This window comes from Petaurus breviceps, unplaced genomic scaffold, assembly GCF_028583685.1.
Source record: "Petaurus breviceps papuanus isolate PSGF00001 unplaced genomic scaffold, PetGlider_PUasm1.0 140, whole genome shotgun sequence".
Lineage (NCBI taxonomy): Eukaryota > Metazoa > Chordata > Mammalia > Diprotodontia > Petauridae > Petaurus > Petaurus breviceps.
Genome location: NW_027185698.1, coordinates 50,111,543 through 50,133,130, shown reverse-complemented (window position 1 = coordinate 50,133,130; position 21,588 = coordinate 50,111,543). Strand labels below are relative to the sequence as shown.

Here is a 21,588-nt window from a genome sequence, read left to right as displayed (position 1 = left end):
TTGAACCATGACAATATGTCCCCCAGTTTTGTTTAACACATTAAAGGAAAGTCAGATTGCTTGTCTTTTTGGATTCTACTCTAAATGAGTATTTGCCAAACTGTGCTCTACCAGATGTGAATAAAGGTTCTGCAGGGGAAAAAAATTTAAGTCCAAATACTATTATTTCCCCTTTAATATTAACTATAGCACCATGCATGTGCCAAAAAGGGTGATATCTATGTCAATTGGGGTGTGTGGTTGTGGGTGTGTGTGGGTGTGTGTGTGTGTGTGTGAGAAAATAGGCCTCATTTCCTGTTTTATTTCAAAATTCCCCTTTTATCTTGGGATGTTTCACAACCCCTATTGGTTATGACCCTCTTCACTAGCACTCAGGAATTCCTTTTCTTATTTATAAAGCTTGGAAGTATATCCCTTGTTCAAGTTAGTTTAAGACGTGCTACTTAACTTGTTTTTCTCTGAATATTGGAGATAGAGTCCACTAATCCTATAGAGCTAAAGTAATGGTTGTAGTAAATGCTCTTGTACTGTAGGAAGTTAAAACTTTAGAAATGTGGTGATGATATGTTAAAACTTAAATGATCAGACATAAAATAATGGGTAAATGTCTTTGTTAGAAAATGGAAAATAAACAAGGGACAGAGGAAAGGAGCAAGGGTGAAGAGCCAGAATACAAACTAAGACAGACTACCCGGGATAACAGAGTAAAGCCAGTAGCATAAAAACCCAATGAGAAGACAAACTGAAGACAAAGAAAACATCTAGAAGAGGTAAAAAAAAACAACAACAAAAAACCCCCCCACACACACATACACATATACATACACAGGATAATGGGGAAAACCAAGAAAGCAGAAATCTTCCTCTTGTTGGGGATGAGGGGGGGCAGTTTTGTGTTTTGGAGGGAGGTGAGAAGGGATACACAATATTTTCTTACGATTTTTTGTTTTTATTCTCTTCCTGACTAGCTCTTTACTTCTTTTTCCTACTCTCCTTGTCTTCCCTTTTTCTTTCTCCTTTTCTTCTAAATGTGTGACCTAGTGAGAATTAGGTAGCAGGTGGTAACAGAGTGCCAGACCTGGAGTTAGGAAGACCTGAGTTCAAATCCAGCTTCAGACACTTACTAGGTATTGCAACTATGGGCCAGTCACTGAACCTCTGTCTACTTGAGCTTTTATTTTCAGCATTTATGAAATGGGGATAATAACCGCCCCTGCCTCCCAGAGCTGTGAGCTTAAAATGACATGATATTTGTAAAGTACTTTGCAAACCTTGAAGCAGTTTGTCCAACTCAGGTGCCACCCTTTTTGTGAATATTTCTTGATCCTCTCAATTGAAAATAACCTATCCTTCCTCGGATTTCTTACAAATGTACCACTCATCACTTTCTACTTTCTTTTATGTTTATTTGTTTGTTTTGTCCATTATTATAGTGTAATGTCCCTGCAGCTAGGACTGTGTTTCATTTTATTGGGGAGTGGAGGGGCAGTGTTGTAATGGAAGAAGTATTATACTTAGGAAATAAGGAGTATTGAACTTGGGAAGCAAATCTTTGAATGAGCATGTGATCTTAGGTCTTGTATGTATGATCAAAAGCATGTGATCTTGAGGTCTCTTAACCTCATTAAAACTCTGTAAAATGTAGACATTCAAACTTGCTCTACCTGATTTTCAGAATTCATAAACTGTAAAGTGCTTTATACACAATCATTGTTCTCATCTTTTTATGGCATTAACAGCAGCAGTCCTAGGACAGGCAAATCATCATCTATGATTTTTAATATTTAATGTTCTTCAAACTATTGCGTAGGTAGACAAATTAACTGAATTTTGTAAGTGAATAAAAGTATTAGGGTTTTTGCTTTCTCTAAGTTCATTGAAGACATCTCTGGCATAATTGCAATAGAAAATTTGATGTATGTATCTCGTTCCTATTTCTGTTGAAAAAGTTTTTTTTTTCTTCTATCTTGAGAATTATGAGCATTTGGTACAATAACATTTGTTAAAAACATTGTTCTTAAATTTTAATGGATCAGTGTTACATCAGGGACATTGCAGACAATGGTTCTGTCATAATGGTCTAGTTTCATTTCAGTTTACTTGTCGAATCCCTAAGAATATTTTGAGGTCTCTTTTTGTATGAATATTTTCATACTGTTACTTTTTGAAAGATAGTGAACTTATAGCTGTTGGGTCATTTCTTGCCAGGTATTCATTTTATAGGTGTTAAATTTTTTTCAGCCTGTGGTGATAGTTGCAGTTTCTGCTATTTCTCTGCGTAATCTGTAGTTTAGATCTTTAAGTTTAAGCCATTTATAAATTCTTATGGTCATGACCTGATCCTCAGTAACCTTTTTAAACCCTTTGGCTTTACATTCAATTCTACATGACAGTAATTTGTTGGCTGCTTCTTAGCCAGTGTAGTGTTGGTTGAATTCATATGGATATCACTTTTTGATTCCACTCTCTCAGAGTTTCACATACTCAATAAATTCAATAGTGGGTACCTGCTAGTATTCTTATTGTCTCATTGAAAAGTGGTGTCCTCCTATTCCACAAGTTTTTCTCTTAAGTTTTAAACTATTTGTCCTGTGCTCTGGTAATGTCTACTAATTCTCCTCCTTTTTTGGTTAGTTAGCATTAATCTTTTCATAGCTTCCTTTGGGTGATAGGACATATTTCATTAATATTTCATGACTTTTATTTGACTGCTTTCCAAATCTGTTATGGATAAGTTCATAGTTCTAAAAGTGTATATGTCAAGACTAGTATTAGATAGGTATCAATTACTTTAAATGTGATCTTCCCACGCTTTAATTTCAGGTTGCTAATAGGTCTTGACATACATAGGCAGAACTTTCTACTTGCTAGCTTTATGATGGATATGCCTTGAGTAGAAGAGCTCAAGGTATTTGTAAGTTTGCCCTTGTCCATTGTTTCAATTTGACCTGGATTCAGGCTTAAGCCTTCAGTATTGCCTTATTCCTTGCCAACAGTATTGAGGTTCTTCTCTCAAACTCAGTTTTCTCCCTCATCTTCCTCTCACAGCCCTGCAACTCACAACTCTCACCACCTGCCCACTATTTCACTCTTTTATTTCGGTCTCTGGGTGACCAGCCCTTCTTTGTGTAACCTTATTTCCACTCTGTTCTATCTTTTCACACATATTTCTTCTATCACCCTCTCAATGTGCTGGTTCCTTCCTGCATACTCAATTGTTTATAAAAACAAAATCCTCAATTGAAATCATCAATAGATTTGCCCCAATAGATAATCCATCAGTAGACGCTAACAGTCTCTCTGCTTGTTGTCAGCCAGCCATACTTGGTACTTGCTCTATTTTGCTTTCTCATAAACCCTTTGCAATGTGGCTTCTGATCTTTATTCAGCTGAAATTCTGCTCTCTTCTCACCAAAGTTACCAATGAGGTCTTAATTGACCCCTTCTCAGCCCTAACCCTTCTTGACAACTCTGCAGCAGTTGACACCATTGATCACCCCTTTTTCCGGTTACTCTTTCTCCTCTCAGTTTTCATAATACTAATTTTTCTCCTCTTTATCTGACTGCTTCATTTCAGTCTACTTTGCTAAATCATCATTACTGTCACTCCCACTAACTGGGTGTATGTACCTCAGAGCTCTGTCCTGGATCATCTCCCTTTTCTGTCTTCTTTATCTGTATTTACTGAGAAGATAGAGCAAGAACAGAAGTACAGAAACACCAGGGTCATGCTTCCCTCTCTGTCACCTCAGTCTCTGGGGATAGTGGGCTCATAATTGAAGCAATTGCTACAAAACATTTCCCTCACCTAGCTCCATTCCCTAAGCACTGAATGAGATGCTTCTTTCAGGCAGCCCCCCTTCTGGGTTCATTCACTGCTATGTTGGGTCAAACAACTCCCTCCTTGGGGATACACTGGCCAAACTGGCTGTGGATTCCACTTCTTGGACCCCTGGTGACTCTTTGGACATTTTGCATCTCAGAAGACGATGGTCCAAGACCAGGAAAGAATAGACACTGGGGACTGCAGCAGCAGCACAGAATTGCTGTCACAGCCTGACCCTGGGAGACTGTCCTCTTTTTTTTCTCTTTCTTTACTATCTCATTTGGTGCTTGAATGATCATTTCTGCACAGATGATACCTAGATCTCTATTCAGCCTTAATCTCTCTCCTGAAGGACAATTCCACATCACCATCTGCCTGTTGGACATTTTGAATTGAACACATATGATAGACATCTTAACTCAGCATGTTCAAAACTGAACTTAGTTTCTCTCCAACCTTACCGTTCTTCCTAACTTTTCCTGTTGCTATTCAGGGTCCCAGTGTCCTTCTGGTCCCACAGGTTCACATCCTCAGCTTCTTCCTTTCACTTGGGCTGCTGTTGGCACAGTAGATAACACTGCTCTTGGAGTCAGGAAGACCTGAGTTCAAATCCTGATTTCAGATTCTTACTGTTTGTTTGACCCTGGGCCAATCAGTTAATCACTGCCTCAGTTTCCTCACCTCTGAAATGGAGATAATAATAGCACTTCCTTCATCCTGTTGTGAGGATTGGATGAGATAATATTTGTAAAGTACTTAGTCACAGTGTGCCTGGCCCATAGTAGACACTACATGAATGCTTATTGTTTTCACCTTCCCTTCCTCAGCCCTCATTCTTGCTCACTGCACACTTCTACACTTCTGTAAAATGTTGTTTCTCCTTTCACTGCATTTCTCCCAGACATTCATTCCCTCTCCTCCACTCACATGACTACCTTATTTTTCAGGCCTTTTATCACCTCTCATCGGAGCTGTTTCATACCCAACTGACCCATCTCCATATCTCAGGTTTCTCCTCGCTAAATCCTTCCTCTACTCAGTTGCCAAGGTGATTTTTCAAAAGTGTAAGTCTGTACATGCTGTCCCCCTGCTCGGTGAACTCTAGGGGCTCCCTGCTACCATTAGGGACAAATATAATGTCCTCTGATATTTAAAACCCATCCCAACCTGCATCCCACCCTCCCTTCCCAGCCTTGTTACTCATTATTCCCCTTCATAAATTCTACAGTCCACTCAAACTGCTCCTCATCTTTCCCATCTCTATGCTTTTTTACTGGCTGCCAACCATGCCTGAAATTTACTCCCCCCTTGCTTCTGCCTTGTAGAATTGTTGTATTTTTGGGGTTCCACCCCCCCCCCCAAAAAAAAAAACCAAAAAACCTCAGTTCAAATGCCACCTTCTGCATGGAGTTAATCCTTTCCAGGTTTTTCTGAGTATCCTGCTCATCATTTCTTGTAGTACAGTAGTATTCCATCATAATTACATACCACAACTTGTTCAGCCATTCCCCAGGTGATGGGCATCCCCTCAACTTCTAGATTTTTAGCCCCAGAAAAGATCTGCTATAAATATTTTTATACATATAGTTCCTTTGCCTTTTTGTTTTTTATCTATTTTGGGATACAAACCTAATAGTGTATTGCTAGGTTCAAGGGTATGCATGGTTTCATGGAGTCTTTCCTTAACACTACTGTTCCCCCAGCTGCCTTTGATTTTCCTCCCCAAACTACCTTGCATTTATTTGTGTATTTTCTTTATATACAAAGGGGGCAGCAGAGGAGGAGATGGACAGATAGTATCATGGAAACAGGAACGTGAACTTGGACAGACTTGAGGCAGCAGAGGATAGGAGGGCCTGGTGTGCTGTGGTCCATGGGGTCACAAAGAGTTAGTCACAACTGAATGTATACATATATTTCCTCCAGTAGATGGCCTCTTGGAGACAAGGATAATTATCATTATCAGTAATTAGCACAGTATCTGGCAAGTAATAGTTGTTTAATAAATGCTTGTTTATCCAAAAGACTCATGATCAAAAGAGATATCCACATCCAGAGAAAGAGATACGAAGTCTGAATGCGGATTGAAACAAACTGCCTGCTTTGTTTCTTTTTCTTGTTTTGTTTTGTTTCCTCTTTCCCACTGATCATTCCATCAGTTATAATCCTTCTTTACAACCTGACTAATGATTAATGTAAAGATATTTGTAGATCCTATATTCGAGTGCATGTTGCCATGATGGGGGGGGGAGAGGGGGAAAATTTGAAACTCAAGGGACTGTGGAACTGAATGTTGTAAACTAAAAGTAAATAAACAAATCAATTTAATTAAAAAAATAAATAAATGCTTGTTTATTGACTGATTAAGAATTTTATATTTATGAAATATAAAGTCCAAATAATATCATCAAAAAGATTCTACAAGATGTAGAAGCCATTTAATGTATTTTTCAGTATAACCTGATGTCATCTTTGTACATCAAATGATAAATAAGATGTTTCAGAATCACTCCTTTTAACTTGGAAGCCATGCTCAGTTCTGTTGAAAAGATATGATAATGGGTTTAAGGCTAGGCAGAATCATAAGGAACTTAACCTACCTTCCTGAAAGATTTTGTATTGTCCAACATTTTTTTTACCTTACCTTATTGGCACTGAAAGCCAAAAGGCAGATGCTGATTGTCTGGGACAACATTATGTCAGTGCTGTGTGCTGCACCTGACCACAGCTGGAAAACTGGGGGACAGGATTCTAGCGTGTGAGGCCTGAGAGAAAGGTAAAAAAGACTAAAATTCCCAAATATCTCAGGTGTATGAAAATGAAAACTCAGTTAAAAACCTTTAACAGAAGGGAAGATGGCTGCGCCCTCCAGATCCATTAAAGAAGTCCAGATATCTGGGAATAACTATTGTAAGATGAAGAAAAAAATCAGCACCTAATGAGGAAGAGTCTTATTCCTGAACGGTTTGAAATAGAAATCGAATTGTGAAAGCACGACACTCTTGACTGGTAGTCTTTTAACTTTACTGTTGTGTCCCCTCCCAAACCTCACCCCCAAGGACATATATGTTGACATTTGGGCTTTGAGAGGGATTATTATTTAGCAGCAGTAGTAGTATCAGCATCTAGGTTAGTTATTTTCAGACAGAGGTTTACTAATTATTTGTTTTGGAATTGAGCATAGCTAAAGAATGTTTTGTATTGTTTTATAATAAGGAAGAATAGGGGCAACCAGGTAGCACAGTGAGTAAGAGCACCAGCCCCAGAGTTGGGATGATCTGGGATCAAATCTGGGCTCAGACACTTAGCACCCACCCAGAAACAACCTGGCTGTGTAACCTTGAGCAAGTTACTTAACCCCAATTGCTTAGGGGTGGCCAGGTGGCTCAGTGAGTAAGAGCACCGGCCCCAGACTTGGGATGACCTGGGATCGAATCCAGGCCCAGATACTTAGCACCCAGAAATAACTGGCCGTGTAACCTTGAGCAAGTTACTTAACATAATAATTGCTTAAAAAAAAAAAAAAGGAAGAATGACAGACCTATAAGAATAGTGCTAGAATGACTAAAACCCAGAATGATTTTAGTCTGGAAAAAAATGTTAAGGATAACAATAGGCCTTTTAAACTTATGATCAGGGCAACTAAAAAATTAAAAGAAGGAAAAAGACTTCTTATTAAAGAGATGGTATAAAGTTAATAGATGAACAAAAGAAAACCAGATTATTCAAGATAGAAAAAACATTGATCTGGGAGTCAGGAGTCAGTGAATTCAATTCAGGAAACCTTTAATAAATGTCTATACTATAGAAGGCACATTGTTAGAAATATAGGGGGTGAAACAGATTTGGTAGGAGAGATAAAGCAGTAAACAAATACATATAATACAAAGTAGAGTTTGTAAGTTCATAAGACAGCTATAAACAAAGTGCTATAAGAGATCAAAGGATGGCTTGGTGGAGGCATGTAGTGAAAAGAGAACCCTGTACTAGTAGTCTGGAGACCTGGGGTTGTCCTTCACTCTGCCATTAGCTCTCTGGGCCTTAGTTTTCTCATTGGAGAGGGAGTTGGCTGGAAGCCATGAGACCAGATGAGGATGTTAGAAGGGTACTGTCACAGACCTGCACTAGGTTGGTTGTGGCTGTATAAGTAGATAGAAAGGGATGGACCGTAGAAGAAGCTATGGAGGTTTACCTGATTAGTGTTCAGAGAAGACTTGGAAGATTTAAACCTGGAAAACTGAGAAGATAGTGGAAATCATCAATAGAAGTGTGGAAGTTAATAAGAGAGGATGAGTTTAGGGGAGGGGGAGTGATCAGGAGTTTGAAGTGTTAGCAGCTGGACATCTATTTGATGGCCAACAGGCAGTTGAAAGTTTGGGATTGGAGTTCAAGAGGGACTGTATCTAGATTTATACATTGATAATCATGTGGTTAGGAGTGATAATTGAATACTGCTGATGTTTTTTCCTCTCTTTTTGAGTACTCTTGGAGTGCTTTGTACCCTTCCTTTGCCTCATAGTCATCTATACTATTTCTTTCCTTTATTCCACCCCTTTTCTTCCTTGATGTGTACAATGTAAACTCCTTTGGGAGAGGGACTATTTTGATTTTGAATTGAATTCATCCCAGATCCTACATAGTGGAAAACTTTACTTCTGTAAAACAACAGTTTGTTGACAAACTAAAGTTTGTTTAGAGGATTTCAACCATGATAATGGATAGTTTGGAAACCAGATGTGAAGTTTAGCTGTAGGGAACCTGGAGGTGAAGAAGAAAAGTTGACATTTAAGTTGACATTTAAGAGCTGTTCTAAAATATTTGAAGGGTGTTATGTGAAAGATTCTACAAGTTATAGGAAAGGTTTGTGTCTGTGTTAAAAAAAATCAGTACTGGAACCTTAGATAATCATCTGTCTATAGTTTTGGAAGGGATTCCTGCTTTGGGCTGAAGGGCTGGGTAGAACTACTGGAAATCTAAGATTCCTTCCTAGTTCACAGATTCCATGATTCGATCAGCAGAATTTTTTGAGCTCCTATTCAAAGCCTTGTAAAGTCTGTGGATCAAAAGGATCAAAAGATCCAAAGGACTGTAATTCAGTTATGATAGATAGCATTTGCAATAGGTCATGGTATGGTGGTCCACACTAAATGGTTACCTGTCCAGAAAATGCATTTAAAAGGGGAAGAGCCAAATTCTACTGATTATTATCAATAGCAATTTCCAGTTCTTTGGTGGTGACTAATATCATTTTCTCTAGTGTTCAAGTGTCAGCTTCTACCTAAGGTAGACACAGTTTAGTGCTCTGCATTTAGTAAGCCTTCAGCCATCCTTTTGTCCTTTCTATGAAAACGGGGTTATAGTGCCATCTTCTGGCTACATGGATAGTCTGTTAGCTGTCTTCTGAAAGATGCTTAGACTTCCAGACCTCTTGTTTAACAGTATATTCCTAAATCTTAGCATAATTGCCCTTCTTCCTATGGAGATAGGTTAAGCTTTTTTCTTTTTTCTTCACAGCCCCCACATGTCAGAGATAGGCTTGCAGTTCTGGCATTGGTGAGACATTCTCTAGGTCCCAAGGCCAAAATGTCTATATATTTCTCTGAATTCACTAGCTATTTTTTCTTTGCCTTTTTTCTATTCCATTTTTGGGGTACTTAGGCTTTTAAACAAAATTTTCCAACAAGCTGTGTGAGTCCTCTGTTTTCTGTCTTTTTTTTTTTTTTTTTAGGTTAAGTTAGAGTCCAGATCAGAATCATAGGAAAAAAAAAAACCACCTCAGAGGTCATCTAGTTTCACTGATACCTCGCTTCCTATACATCTTCTCCCCCCCCCCTAAAAAAAATGGTCATTCAGCCTTTGTTTAAAGACTTTTATTGACAGTTTTCTCTTCCTCCTAAGTAATAAAATTTTTGGACAGCTCCTAATTAGTAAGTTTTCCCTTAAATTCAACTGAAATTGGTTTCATTACAACTTCTACAGTGTTCTTACTTCTGCCCTGAGGAAGCAAGCAAAGGAATCATAATTGTTCTTCTATACGTTACTGGAAGGCACTTTGCTCTCTCCTCTAAGTCTGTTCTTTTCCATATGAAACATTCCTAGTTCCTTTATCCAGTCTTTATAGGATGTGGTTTAAATATTCTCATCATTCTAGTCTCTGTCCTGGATTCATTCCAGCTTTTCAGTGTCTTTCTCAAAATATATAATTGAATGCAGCATTCCAGATATGTCCAGACCAGGGCAGAGAACATAGTGAGTCTGTAATCTCTTTGATTCTGGATACTAGGTATCCATTAATATGCCTTCCTTCACTAAAGTCCTATTTCACTGCTTCAACATGGTATGCACATGATCTTCAGTCTATGGTTATATAAGAATGTAAGCCTTTCCAAGTAGGAAAGGATCTGAGTATAAACCTTCTGATGGATTGTCTGTTGTCCAAAGGCCAACCAGAGAAACTTATCACCAGATGGTTAATCCCTGAATAATGGATTTTCTAAAAAGCCATAACATGTTGCATAGATGAAAGAAATAACCCCATAAATGAAATTGCTGATCCTTGAGGTATTCAAGTAAGATCTAGTTAGCTTTGAGGCTACCATGTCATACCATTGATTCACATTGAGCTTATCTTTTGGGATTCTGATTCTGTGATCCAACGTGTGTCCTATTTCTTCCAGTTTGTTATTGTTCACAAATTTGTTAAATATTTTACCTCTGCCTCCATCTGAATCATTAAAATGTTGAACCAATCAGAACACTATGGTCCTCCACTAAAGATGGCCATCCAGTTTGACATTGATCTATTTATTAATCATTCCTCTTTGGGTCCAGTTGTACAAAATGAGCTATCATCCAGTCTGTATCTTTCCATCTTATCTGTAGTGATGGTGTGTGAAATTCTTACCAAAAATCATACTGAAATTCTAGAGTTATCTTCAGTCTTCCTCTGAACTTAGCAGTGTGCTAACACTGTCAAATACAGAAATGAGATTATTCTGGTGTTTGCTCTTTTTGATGAACCTAGCACAGTGAGTGGCATAGAGCAGGCACTCAGTTAATACTTCTTGACTGTTTGATCACCAGCTAATCCTTTAATAGTCTGTTCTTGAATGTTTTTTTTCACAAATCAAACTCAGACCTTATTGATGAGTCATCTGAAGCATCTGCATATATTCCTTTTAAAAAATCAGGACATCTTTTATTCACAGTTTTATGGTAATCACACCTGCAGATTCTTTTAGGACTTTGGGTAATTCATCTGACCTAATGCTAAGATGAGGGCAGCTTGGTGGTGGCATTATTGTTGTTTAAGCCATCTCTTTTATATATTTCCTGTTAACTCTTTTTGTTTTGTCCTTTCCAGGTCAAAAGTCATTCTTCTTGGTACAGGTGAGGAGAAAAAGCAAAATCAGAGTTGATTACTTCTGCCTTTTTAGTCACCGTTCATCATCCTCCCACAAGCAGTAATGCCTTTTCTGATTTTTGTTTCTCCACATAGCTACAAAAGGGGGGCCCTTTTTTGTTGTCCTTAACATTGTTGGATGCTTTATCTTATTCTGGGTTTGGAGGTCCTGATAATCTTACTGGGCATTCTTCATCCTTAGTTACCTTTCCTTGCTTCCATCTTCCATGGGTGTCTTTTATTTTTTTATTTTTTTTTTTAAGCAGTTGGGGTTAAGTAACTTGCTCAAGGTTACATGGCCAGTTATTTTGTGTGGGTGCCAAGTATCTGAGGCCGGAACCTATCCTGGGTCTCCCAACACCGGGGCCGGCTCTCTTACTCACTGCGCCACCTGGCTGCCCCTAAATATTGATAACTTTTGGTTTTCTTTTTTTTGGAGGGCAGTTGGGGTTAAGTGACTTGCCCAAGGTCACTTGGCTAGTTTTTGTGTTAAGTGTCTGAGGTCAGATTTGAACTCAGGTCCTCTTGACTCCAGGGCCAGTGCTCTATTCACTGTGCTACCTAACCACTATGGGTGTCTTTTAAAAATCTGCACTAGTTGGTTTAGAGTTGGCCTCTGTAACTGCTTTAGTTTCTGTCAGGTACCTTCCTTTTTTCCTCCTTTTCAGGATCATTATTAGACTGTGATTAGCTTTTAGGTTGCCTATAAACTTGAAATTTGACTCACATTGCTGGAGGAGCTGAATCACAACAGTCTTGATATTCTCTTTTTTTTGTTTTGTTTTGTTTTTTGGAGGGCAATTGGGGTTAAGTGACTTGCCCAAGGTTACACAGCTAGTTTTTGTGTGTGTATATGTGTGGGTGGGTGGGTGGGTGTGGGTGTTGAGGTCTTCCTGAGGCTGGAACCAAACTCGGGTCCTCCTGACTCCAGGGCTGGCGCTTACTGTGTCATCTAGCTGCCCCCAATATTCTCACTCTTAATGAATAAAACGATAGTTAATTGGTATTCTGAAAAGTGTTGAAAGAGTAGATTTTATCATATACTTACAAGTAACAAGAAACATTGTTTCATGGGATATTTGGTCATTATATATTGTAGTACTAATGATAGAGACTGGCTAGAGATCATGTGTTTTTATTGGTATGTGAGATTCCCAGATGAGGAAACTCCCTATTTATTACAAGTTGATACCTTCTCTGCAGTTTATAGTTTTATAAATTTGCTTAGAGAACTGAGAGGTTTGATGACCTATCCAGAGTCACTCAGCCACTATTTGTTAGATGTACTACTTCAACCCAGGCCTTCCTGGGTCTGAGTCCTGCTCAGGTCTCTGTTTGTTAAACATGCTATCTGTCATTCATATAATATTTTTGAAAAGACCATATTGCAAATAATTGTAGCTTGTGTATCAGGTTTGGTTGTTGAACATGTAAAGTTACAGAAATTCTACAAAAAACTTGATAATACCTTCCAAATTAAATCAGCCTGAACTCTAATATTTAAGATAGGAAAAGTGAGGATGGAGAAAACTATGTGGGGAAAAACATGACTCATAAAGAAAGGCCAAAGACTTGTAGATTGCATAGAAGGCTCATGTAGCCTTAAACATCCAGGATGTTTTACCTGTAGTCTACAGACCTTCATGTGGGTCTGTGGATAGGTTTTAGGGAGACCAAGCACCTTGATGGGGAAGAAAATTACAGTTTCATTTTCACTAACCTCTTTTTTTTTTTAAAAGAAATTAATAAATAGCATTTTATTTTTTCCAATCACGTAAAGAGGAGTTGCAAATTTTTCTCCCCCACTCCCCAAGTTGGCAACCAATTTGACAGAGGTTATACATGCACAGTCATGTTAAATATTTTTCCACCTTAGTCATATTGTGAAAGAAGAAGCAGAACAAAGAGGAAAAACCATGAAAACAGTCTGCTTTGATTGCATTCAGATTCCATAGTTCTTTCTCTGGATGATCCATCGTGAGTTTGGAATTGTCTTGAATCGTTGTATTTCTGAGAAGAGCTAAGTCTATCATAGTTGATCATCCCACAATGTTGTTGTTACTATGTGCAATTTTCTCCTCGTTCTGCTCACTTCACCAGTTTTAGTTCATTTAAGTCCAGGTTTTTCTGAAATCTGCCTGCTCATCATTTCTTATAGAACAATAGTATTCCATTACATTCATATGCTGCAACTTTTTTGACCATTCCCCAATTGATAGCCATCCACTCAATTTCTAATTCTTTGTCAATACAAAAATTTTATAAATTTTTTTATAAATATTTTTGTACGTGTGGATACCTTTCCACTTTTTTATGACCTCTTTGGGATACGAACCTAGTAGTATTTTCCCTAACCTCTAACCAAAATTTAGCATTCCCTTTAATTATAAATGTTTGCAACGAGAGGTCCATAATCTTCATCAGACTTCCAAGTTCCAAAATAGCTTAAGAACTTACGTTTTACAGTGACACTACTTCCACGAAAAAAAAATTGATAGGCATTGCACATGATGCAAATAATATTGCAAAAAAAAATGGCATAGATTCGTTTTAGCAGAAAAAGAAAAAAATTGCTATTCATGTAGGAGTTATCCCTTAAGCAGTATTCTGTGTAGTCAGGCTAAGATCAGAATTAATAAAAATTAAAAAGCATAATGATTAAAAACATGGCATATAATCAAAATAACTCAATCCTGAACTATTTAAAAATAATTAGCAATCAAAAATAGGTAATGAACAATGACCTTGACATTAATGCCAATTATAATTTTATGTGGAAATTTAATTAATATAATTTCCATAACAAGAAGACCGGAATAATCTAAAAAAACATCCCAAACAGAGAGAGCTGCCAGAGGCAACAGGGAAGAAATTTGCTGCCAAAGTATAATTTATGAAAACCCCTTAGAGAGGAAGTGGCCATGCCATATTGGAGTCTGTTAAAAATAAAAAAGAAAAGCGATAATCTGAGACACACACTAGATTTTAGTGGAGAAACAGTAAAGGGGATCTTGTGGCCTATAGGCTACCACCTTTAGAATTTAAACTTGTTAGTAAAATCTTATGAAGAAGTATGATATAGTTATGAATAGTATCATCTCACAAAGTAGTGGAGAGTAAAACCATTTTAAAGAAAGCTTGGCAAGACATTCTTTCCAAGTGCAATTGTCTTAAAGGTATTGAAGGACAAAAATGGAAGGGCAGCAAACAAGAACAATGGAAAAGTTTTAAAAAAAATTATTACAGTGGACATTTTTCCATAAAGGCTATTAGAACCCACTGTACTTCGACCATAACTTCATAGTTCAGATGTTCTTAGAAGGGAGGTAGAAAATGGCATTGAAGTGGGAACAGAGCAGCTGGAATGAATTAAATGGAAATAGAGGAGATCTGTGCTGGAAATAGCATGGTTGTAAGGGCATTGAGAGGTTAATATACAAAGTATTTGAAGCAAAGGAAGGTTCTGTGGGTGTGGGAAAATGTCAGTACCACTGAGAGAGCATTGATAACCACATACATACATACATACATATATATATATATATATATATATGTCTACTCTCTTATCTATCCACAATCTTTAAAAATCATCTGTTATGAGTTGAGGGGGCAAGGCTTTTTCAAGTGATATTCAACAGTAGACCATGTTGTTGTTCACTTATTTCAGTTGTATGTGACTCTTCGTGACTTCATTTGGGGATTTCTTTGCCACAGTACTGGAGTGGTTTGCCATTTCCTTCTCTAGCTCATTTTACAAATAAGGAAATCGAGGCAGACAGCATTAAATAACTTGCTCAGTGCCAGCTAATATCTCAAGCTGGATTTGAACTCATGTCTTCCTGACTCCAGGTTTGGGGCACTCTATCTACTACGTCTAGCTGCCAAGACCATATATATATATTTTTTTCTTTACATTATTACATTCTACTGTGTCTGTTGTTCTCTGAATATGAAAAAAAAAATTGATTATAAGATGCTGTCTTTTAGCCTTTTTTTTTTTCCAGCTAGTGTCCTATCTACATGCCAAAATCATTCAAGATTTCTTGAGAGAGATAACACAAATAACTGTATTCAGCAATCCTGTTATTATAAACATTAAGCCAAGTGTTTGGGAGATCAGTGCAAAGTTCAAGGTGAAGAGGGATTCCTTGTGCCTGGTGGGGTCCCTCCAAAGATAATGCTTTTTGCACATGGTACTCTGCTATTTGTATCTTGCCCCAGGATGCTGTGGAACCTCTGGGAAGAGATCTGTAATTGTCCATAGGAGTCTGACTAGACAAGTGGATGAAGAATCTTTGTTGCCTAGATTATAACATGTATTTAGAAGGACAACTTGTTGAGCTTGCCCATCAATGTATATATCTGTCTCTTCCTTCCTTCCTTCCTTCCTTCCTTCCTTCCTTCCTTCCTTCCTTCCTTCCTTCCTTCCTTCCTTCCTATCTCTCTGTCTCTCTGTCTCTCTCTCTCACACACACACACACGATATACGTGAACAATGAGTTGGGCCCAAAGTTGAGTAAGAAGAGAATAAACCAAATTGCTTTCAGGAAATTGCAGAACTCCCTTTAATGACCCTCAGCTTTCTATGAAAGCAAGGCCCCATCTTAATATCAACATTCTCCTGTTGTTACTGTTACAGCAAAGCTTAGAATACTACTACAGTCTTTGAAGAATAAAAAATTGTTATCACACAGATGGTAATGGGAAGGTAGGTAGGTATGAGCAGACTGTAACATATAACAATAAGAAACTTTGAAGAAGAGGAGTGGATAAAGAGGACACAGAATGATAGTCATATTGCTCAACTTGTATCCAGTAATGTCAGGAGAAACAGAAAAGCTTCCAGCTTGGTGCATGGACACCCTTTGTTGAACTTATGAGATGCTTTGGACAGGAATCATATAGGATTGACTTTCGTGGATTGGTTGCCATCTGCATCATTTGAGGGGCCTTACATATTACTGAAATCATAACTCCATTTAAGTATGAAAGCATTTGGGAGATTCACTTTTGGTTTTGTTTCTGTAATTTCATCCCTGCGTATATCCTGTTCCATCCTTCTCAGGCTTACTTAGGTTGTAGAATTTTAGGCCACAGGATATTCTCTATTGTTTTTTTTATTTCTTTGAGATATTTATTGTCTCTTAAAATCTAGTATATGTGTGAGATTATGGCTACTTTTTTCTTCTTATTTTATACAAACACTAATTTCTTGGTAGAAGATCCCTGATTTTTGTCTTGTCCCTTCATATAAATGTTGGCAGCTAGGTAGTACAGTAGATAGAATGCAAATGACCTTGAACCTATGTACACATTTAACATGTAAAACAACCAAATGAGAAAAGAAGCACAAACCTAGAACTGAATGAAATGAACATCCTTGAAAAGAGTTTTCTGGATGGCAGGGAACAGTCAGCTTAATGCCAACTGCCCTCTTGTGGTCAGAAATTATTACTGTCATAATAATCGAAATCTTTAGAGTATTTCAGAATGAGAAATTTATGAGGAAGCCTCCAGAATCTCTGGGCTAGGCAGGATCTTGGTAGGAAATTTAGACTATCTTCTTGCTTAGAGAAGAGTACGTGTAAACAAACCTAGAAAGCTGTGGGTTTATTTTATGAAGACTTTTAAAAGATTCACAGTTTTCCTCAGTGAGCCATTCTAGTGTTTTAACAGTGATGTTATAAAATTGGTCATAAATCCCTGATGCTGTTGTTTTATTTTCCCTTTGACAGTAGTTAAGCTTCTCCAATAATGTATTTTCATTCCACCTAAATGGTGTGAAGGCCAAAATTGAAACTGAGATTGTTGTGTACTTTCAGACTTGATAGTTTGAAAAGGAGCTCAATTTTCAGCCCCTCTCCTTATCCAGATTGTGTATGTACATAACATCCAAGTAATTCATCTTTTGCTTGAAAACCTGCAGTGACAGGGACCTTATTGTCACATAAGGCAACTTGTGCTACTTTTAGATCACTCTAATTGTTGGGATATTTTTTCTCTATATTGAGCTATTACATATCTCCCTAGGCCTCATTCTTCTCTCTGCAGCCAAGTGGAAGAAGCCTAATTCGGTTAGGGATGATGTATTGTCAGTGTTGGAGAACAGGAGAGGAGGCTGGAGTTCAGGAGGGAGGTTACAACTGGAGATGAACATTTGGGAAGTATCTGTAAAGAGATAGAGTTGAATCATTCAGACCCTCCAGGTCTCTTGACTCCCAGGCTAGTGGACTTTGTCACTGTATCACATTTTTACAGGGGGAAAAATCCTCTTAATGCATAGTTTTTAGACATTATGTAAGATGAATTTAAGGAGGAAAAGCCAGGTAGCAATAGCAATGTATGAAAAACTTTCTGTTTTAAAAACTTTGGCACCATGGAAAGAACAGTGAATTTGATGTAAGGTGCTCACTGAGAAGACTTGATTGTCTCTCATAGTGTGAGCATGAGTTACAAAAAACAAATTTAATTCTTCTGAGCCTTGGGATTTTTTGTTTTCATTTTTTTTTTTTTTTTTTGTAAAATGGTATAATGGATAGGGATTTGGCCTCAAAACATGGGCTCAGTTGGTTTGTGTGACCCGGAACAAATCATACTCAGTACTCTAGACTAGTGTTATCAAATTCAAATAGAAATGGATAATCCATAAATTAACATTATCTGTGTTGTATTTTTATTTATTTTATTAAATATTTCCCAGTTACATTTTAATCTGGTTTGGCCCCAGTTGGGGGGGTGGGGTTTGCTGGCTGCAAATTGTTAGTAGAGAAAATTTATTCTCCATACCAGTCACAAGTCATGTTCCTGTGCCTATTACTTGATGAGGGATGGCTCCCAGTAGGTTCAGCAGAAACTCTGATCTTATCTAAGACCAGAAAGCCTGTGATTCAGTCTTGAAAGAATTCAGTAGGCCCAGGCTAACTTGGAGTCAGAGTTGTAAAAGTTTATTATACGCCTTACAGTGAGCAAGGATCCTTAGGGGACCTGCAACCTTAAAGGGGTAGAATTAAGGTTTTTATAGGGTAATCCATAGTATACTATGAACCTGTGCCAATTATGCTAACTAGGTGGGTCAAGGGCTGACTGAGAAGTGCCCAGTCTGCCACCCATCAGTGTCATGTTTGACAAGATTGATGTCTGGGAACCAAGGCTAAGGGAGACTCAGTGTGTGGATAATAGGCTAAGGAGTTAACCCAGAGATAGGGTCCTGAAGGATTCCTGGAGGCAGCCAAGGAGTCAACCTAGAGATAGGGTACCGAAGGATTCATGGGGGCAGCGGGATACTACACAAGGGAGAGATAATAGTTGCCTGAGCTGGAATGTTTGTAGATACCTTAGTGAAGGATTCATAAGAATAGCTTGTTATTGTTCCAAGCTGAGATAGTTGTTGCTGGGCAGAGTTATTGCTCTGAAGCTAAGGCAGAGTTCTGCAGGGGGAAGGGGCAGAGTTGCTCAGAGACTGGGGGGTGGGAGGGGGAGAAGGTAGTGTGATTTTAAAAACCGGTTTTACAAGTTGATGTTACAAAGTTTTACAGACTGATATTAGAAATATAGATCCCAAGCACCCCACCATTACTGATGTTACAAATTGGTATTACAAATTGATTTTACAAACACAGATCCCAAGCACCCCATCATTACTGATAGAGGGATAATAAAATGGTACTACTTATTCTTTAGGGTTCTTATGAGGAAAATTCTGGTGCAGACCCTCTTTTCTCACTTCTGGAAAATTACAGTAGCCTGCTGGTTGACCTCCCTGCCTCAGGTCTCTTCTCCACTCCAGTCCATCCTCCACTCAGCGTCCTGAGTAATATTATATCTGATCATGTGTCCCCTGTATTCAGTAAATACTTGTGGCTTCCCATTACCCCTAGACCCTCTGTTTTTAAAGCCCCTTACAACCTGACCCTTTATTTCCAGTCTTCTTATACTTTATTCCCCTTCCAAGGACTCCATGGTCTGGTGTCACTGACCTCCTTGTCCAAGACATTCCATCTGCGGAGTTACCTGTACCTTTTCACTGGCTATCCCGCGGCCTAGAAGGCCTTCTCTCCTACCCTTGCCTCCTGACTTCTTTTAAGGCTCACCTCATGTCGCACCTCTGTAGGAGGCCCCCCTTGGGATTACTTCTGGTCCGCCCTGTATGTATCTTGTCTCTGCGCCGTTGTCGCATGTCGCCTCCCTCGCCGCCGGGGCGGAGACCACTTCTTTTGCCTTTCCTTTTATCCCCAGCTCCTAGCGTAGTACCTAGCACATAGTTAACAGGTAAAAGCTTGGTGATGATGGTGGTGGCGGTAGTGGCGGTGTTGATAAAGGTAGCATTTTTCTTAATAATCTGGTAGGTTAATAAGGAGTTTCACTTCCAGTGAGCATGGCACAAAATGAACTAACTTGAGTCATACAGTTCTAAAAATGGAGAACTTGTAGGAAGCTTGAATCAGAAATGATTTTAAAATGGGTGGTACTCAGTGGGATGTGAAAAATTGACAGCATAATGACCTTCTAAAGCTTTGGATGGTCATTCTCTCCATGGGTCTATCTGTTGGAATAGAACTTTGCTAGTTTTGTTCTTTCTGAAGGCAGGGTTTCCTGGTGAAACTGGAAAGAGCATTGAATTTGGAGCCAGCAGAGCTGAGTTTTTGTCCTGACATTGCTACTTACTCTCTGGGTGACCTTGGACAATTCATTTAATTTTCCCTGGGCCTCATTTTCTTAATCTTTAAAAATTAGGGAGTTGGACAAGGTGATAGCTAAGGGCTCTTTCCACTGTAAAAATCTGTGACCCCAGTGACTGCCTGGATATATACATTAAGTTCATTCTCAGTATCCAGTGACTTAATTTTTGATTTAACATTGAAAGGTGGTGCTTTATCCAGAGGTAGTACTAGGAATGTTGTATTGCAGGGGACTCATACATAAAGCACTTGATAAATTATTTGTTGCGTTGAATTGTCTTTTACTTAGATCACTGTACTCATCATGAACTGTAAGAGATTATCTAGATTACCCTGGCATTTTATAGAAACGAAACGGATTCCCTCCTAGCCCTCCCTTCTTCCTGAAGGGAAGTGTTTCTTTCCTCCCTGGTTTTTTTGTTTGTTTGTTTGGTTGGTTTTTTGTTTTGTTTTTGGAGGTGGCATGTCTTGCTGAAGATCACATAGGTATTAAGGAACCGAGCCAGAATTTAAACATGGCTTCAGACTCTAATGCTAATTAGAAAAATAATTGCAAAAACAATTTCTATGTTTTCAAATTTAATCCCCAACCTACATTATAATTTAAACCTTTCCATTGTCATCTTAAATTTCTAGAAAAATAGCAAATTTTTTTGTTGAGAAATAGTCGAGGAGAGGATTCTGGGAAGATGGTGGAGTAAGTCAGAAAATTCCAAGCTCTCCAGATTTTCACCACAAACAAGACAAAATAGTGCCTCAGGGTGAATGTAGAGGGGCAAAAATAAATAGGAGTTAGGGCAGAACAGTGGTTCTTCTGGGACAACAGGAGAAGATCCAACGAAAGATCCTAGGACAGAGGTTTGGCCTGAGTTTGGCCCAGGCTAGCTAGATGAAACAGCCAGTGGTGAGTTCTGGGGGCCCCTGGGTTGGGAGGCATCCTCCACCTCAGCCACAGGAATTTTTATATCCTGGGCAGTGTAGGGAGTCGGGCATCTGAGCTGGGGAAGATTGAGGGAGCTTCTGCTGACAAGGGATGCTAGGCTTAGTTGTCCTGCTGAAACATGGTCTTGGGCGAGAAGGAACCAGCACATGTCCAGTGAGTACAGAAGCAGTGGGACAGGGACTCTGCTGGCCGTGACCACTTACAGGAAAGCTGAGTTTTTTTTTTTTGTCTCAGTTCCAGGCCAGAGGGAAGAACTGAAGGTCATTACCACTGGAGGGTTCTCAGGGAGCAAGACCATTTCCAACATAGTGTGCTGGGAGGCCCTAGCTGTGGCTTGGAGGGGAAAGGAGTGCAGAGGTTGGGGCCATGACAGAGCCCAAAAAAGAACAGCAAAAAGGACCTGAGACCAGAGGCACCATCCCCCACACCCCAGGATTGGAGGTGATTATAATAACAAATTGATAAAAAAAAAATTTTTAAAGTAGGCAAAGACCCCAAACGTAGACAGTATGGGAATTGAGAAGACCCAGGGTTCATCCTCAGAGGATACGGAAGCAAAAAAAGCCTCTCCTATTCCAAAGAATAACATCAAACGATCACCTGCCAAAAAAAACCTCAGAGACTTCAAAACTCAAATAAGAGAGACTGAGATTAAAAATATTTTTTTAAGTAAGAACAAGAAGAGTATGAAAAGAAAGTCAAACAACTGGAAAAGAAGATCCAGAATCTTAAGAAAGAA

At 38.7% G+C, this 21,588-nt stretch overlaps 1 protein-coding gene across 5 annotated transcripts in view; it reads left to right on the top strand.

Moving 5' to 3' along the window:
- PCGF3 (polycomb group ring finger 3) overlaps positions 1-21,588 on the top strand; it is a 132,809-nt gene that overhangs the window by 52,549 nt on the left and 58,672 nt on the right. For 3 of the 5 annotated variants that reach the window (XM_069072612.1, XM_069072588.1, XM_069072579.1), the window contains exons 4-5: positions 618-770; positions 21,084-21,290. In XM_069072612.1, the coding sequence (XP_068928713.1) occupies positions 21,216-21,290 (75 nt within the window). In that variant the 5' untranslated portion in view covers positions 618-770; positions 21,084-21,215. The remainder of the gene's footprint in view (positions 1-617; positions 771-21,083; positions 21,291-21,588) is intronic. The other 2 variants (XM_069072607.1, XM_069072598.1) reach the window with 1 other exon arrangement.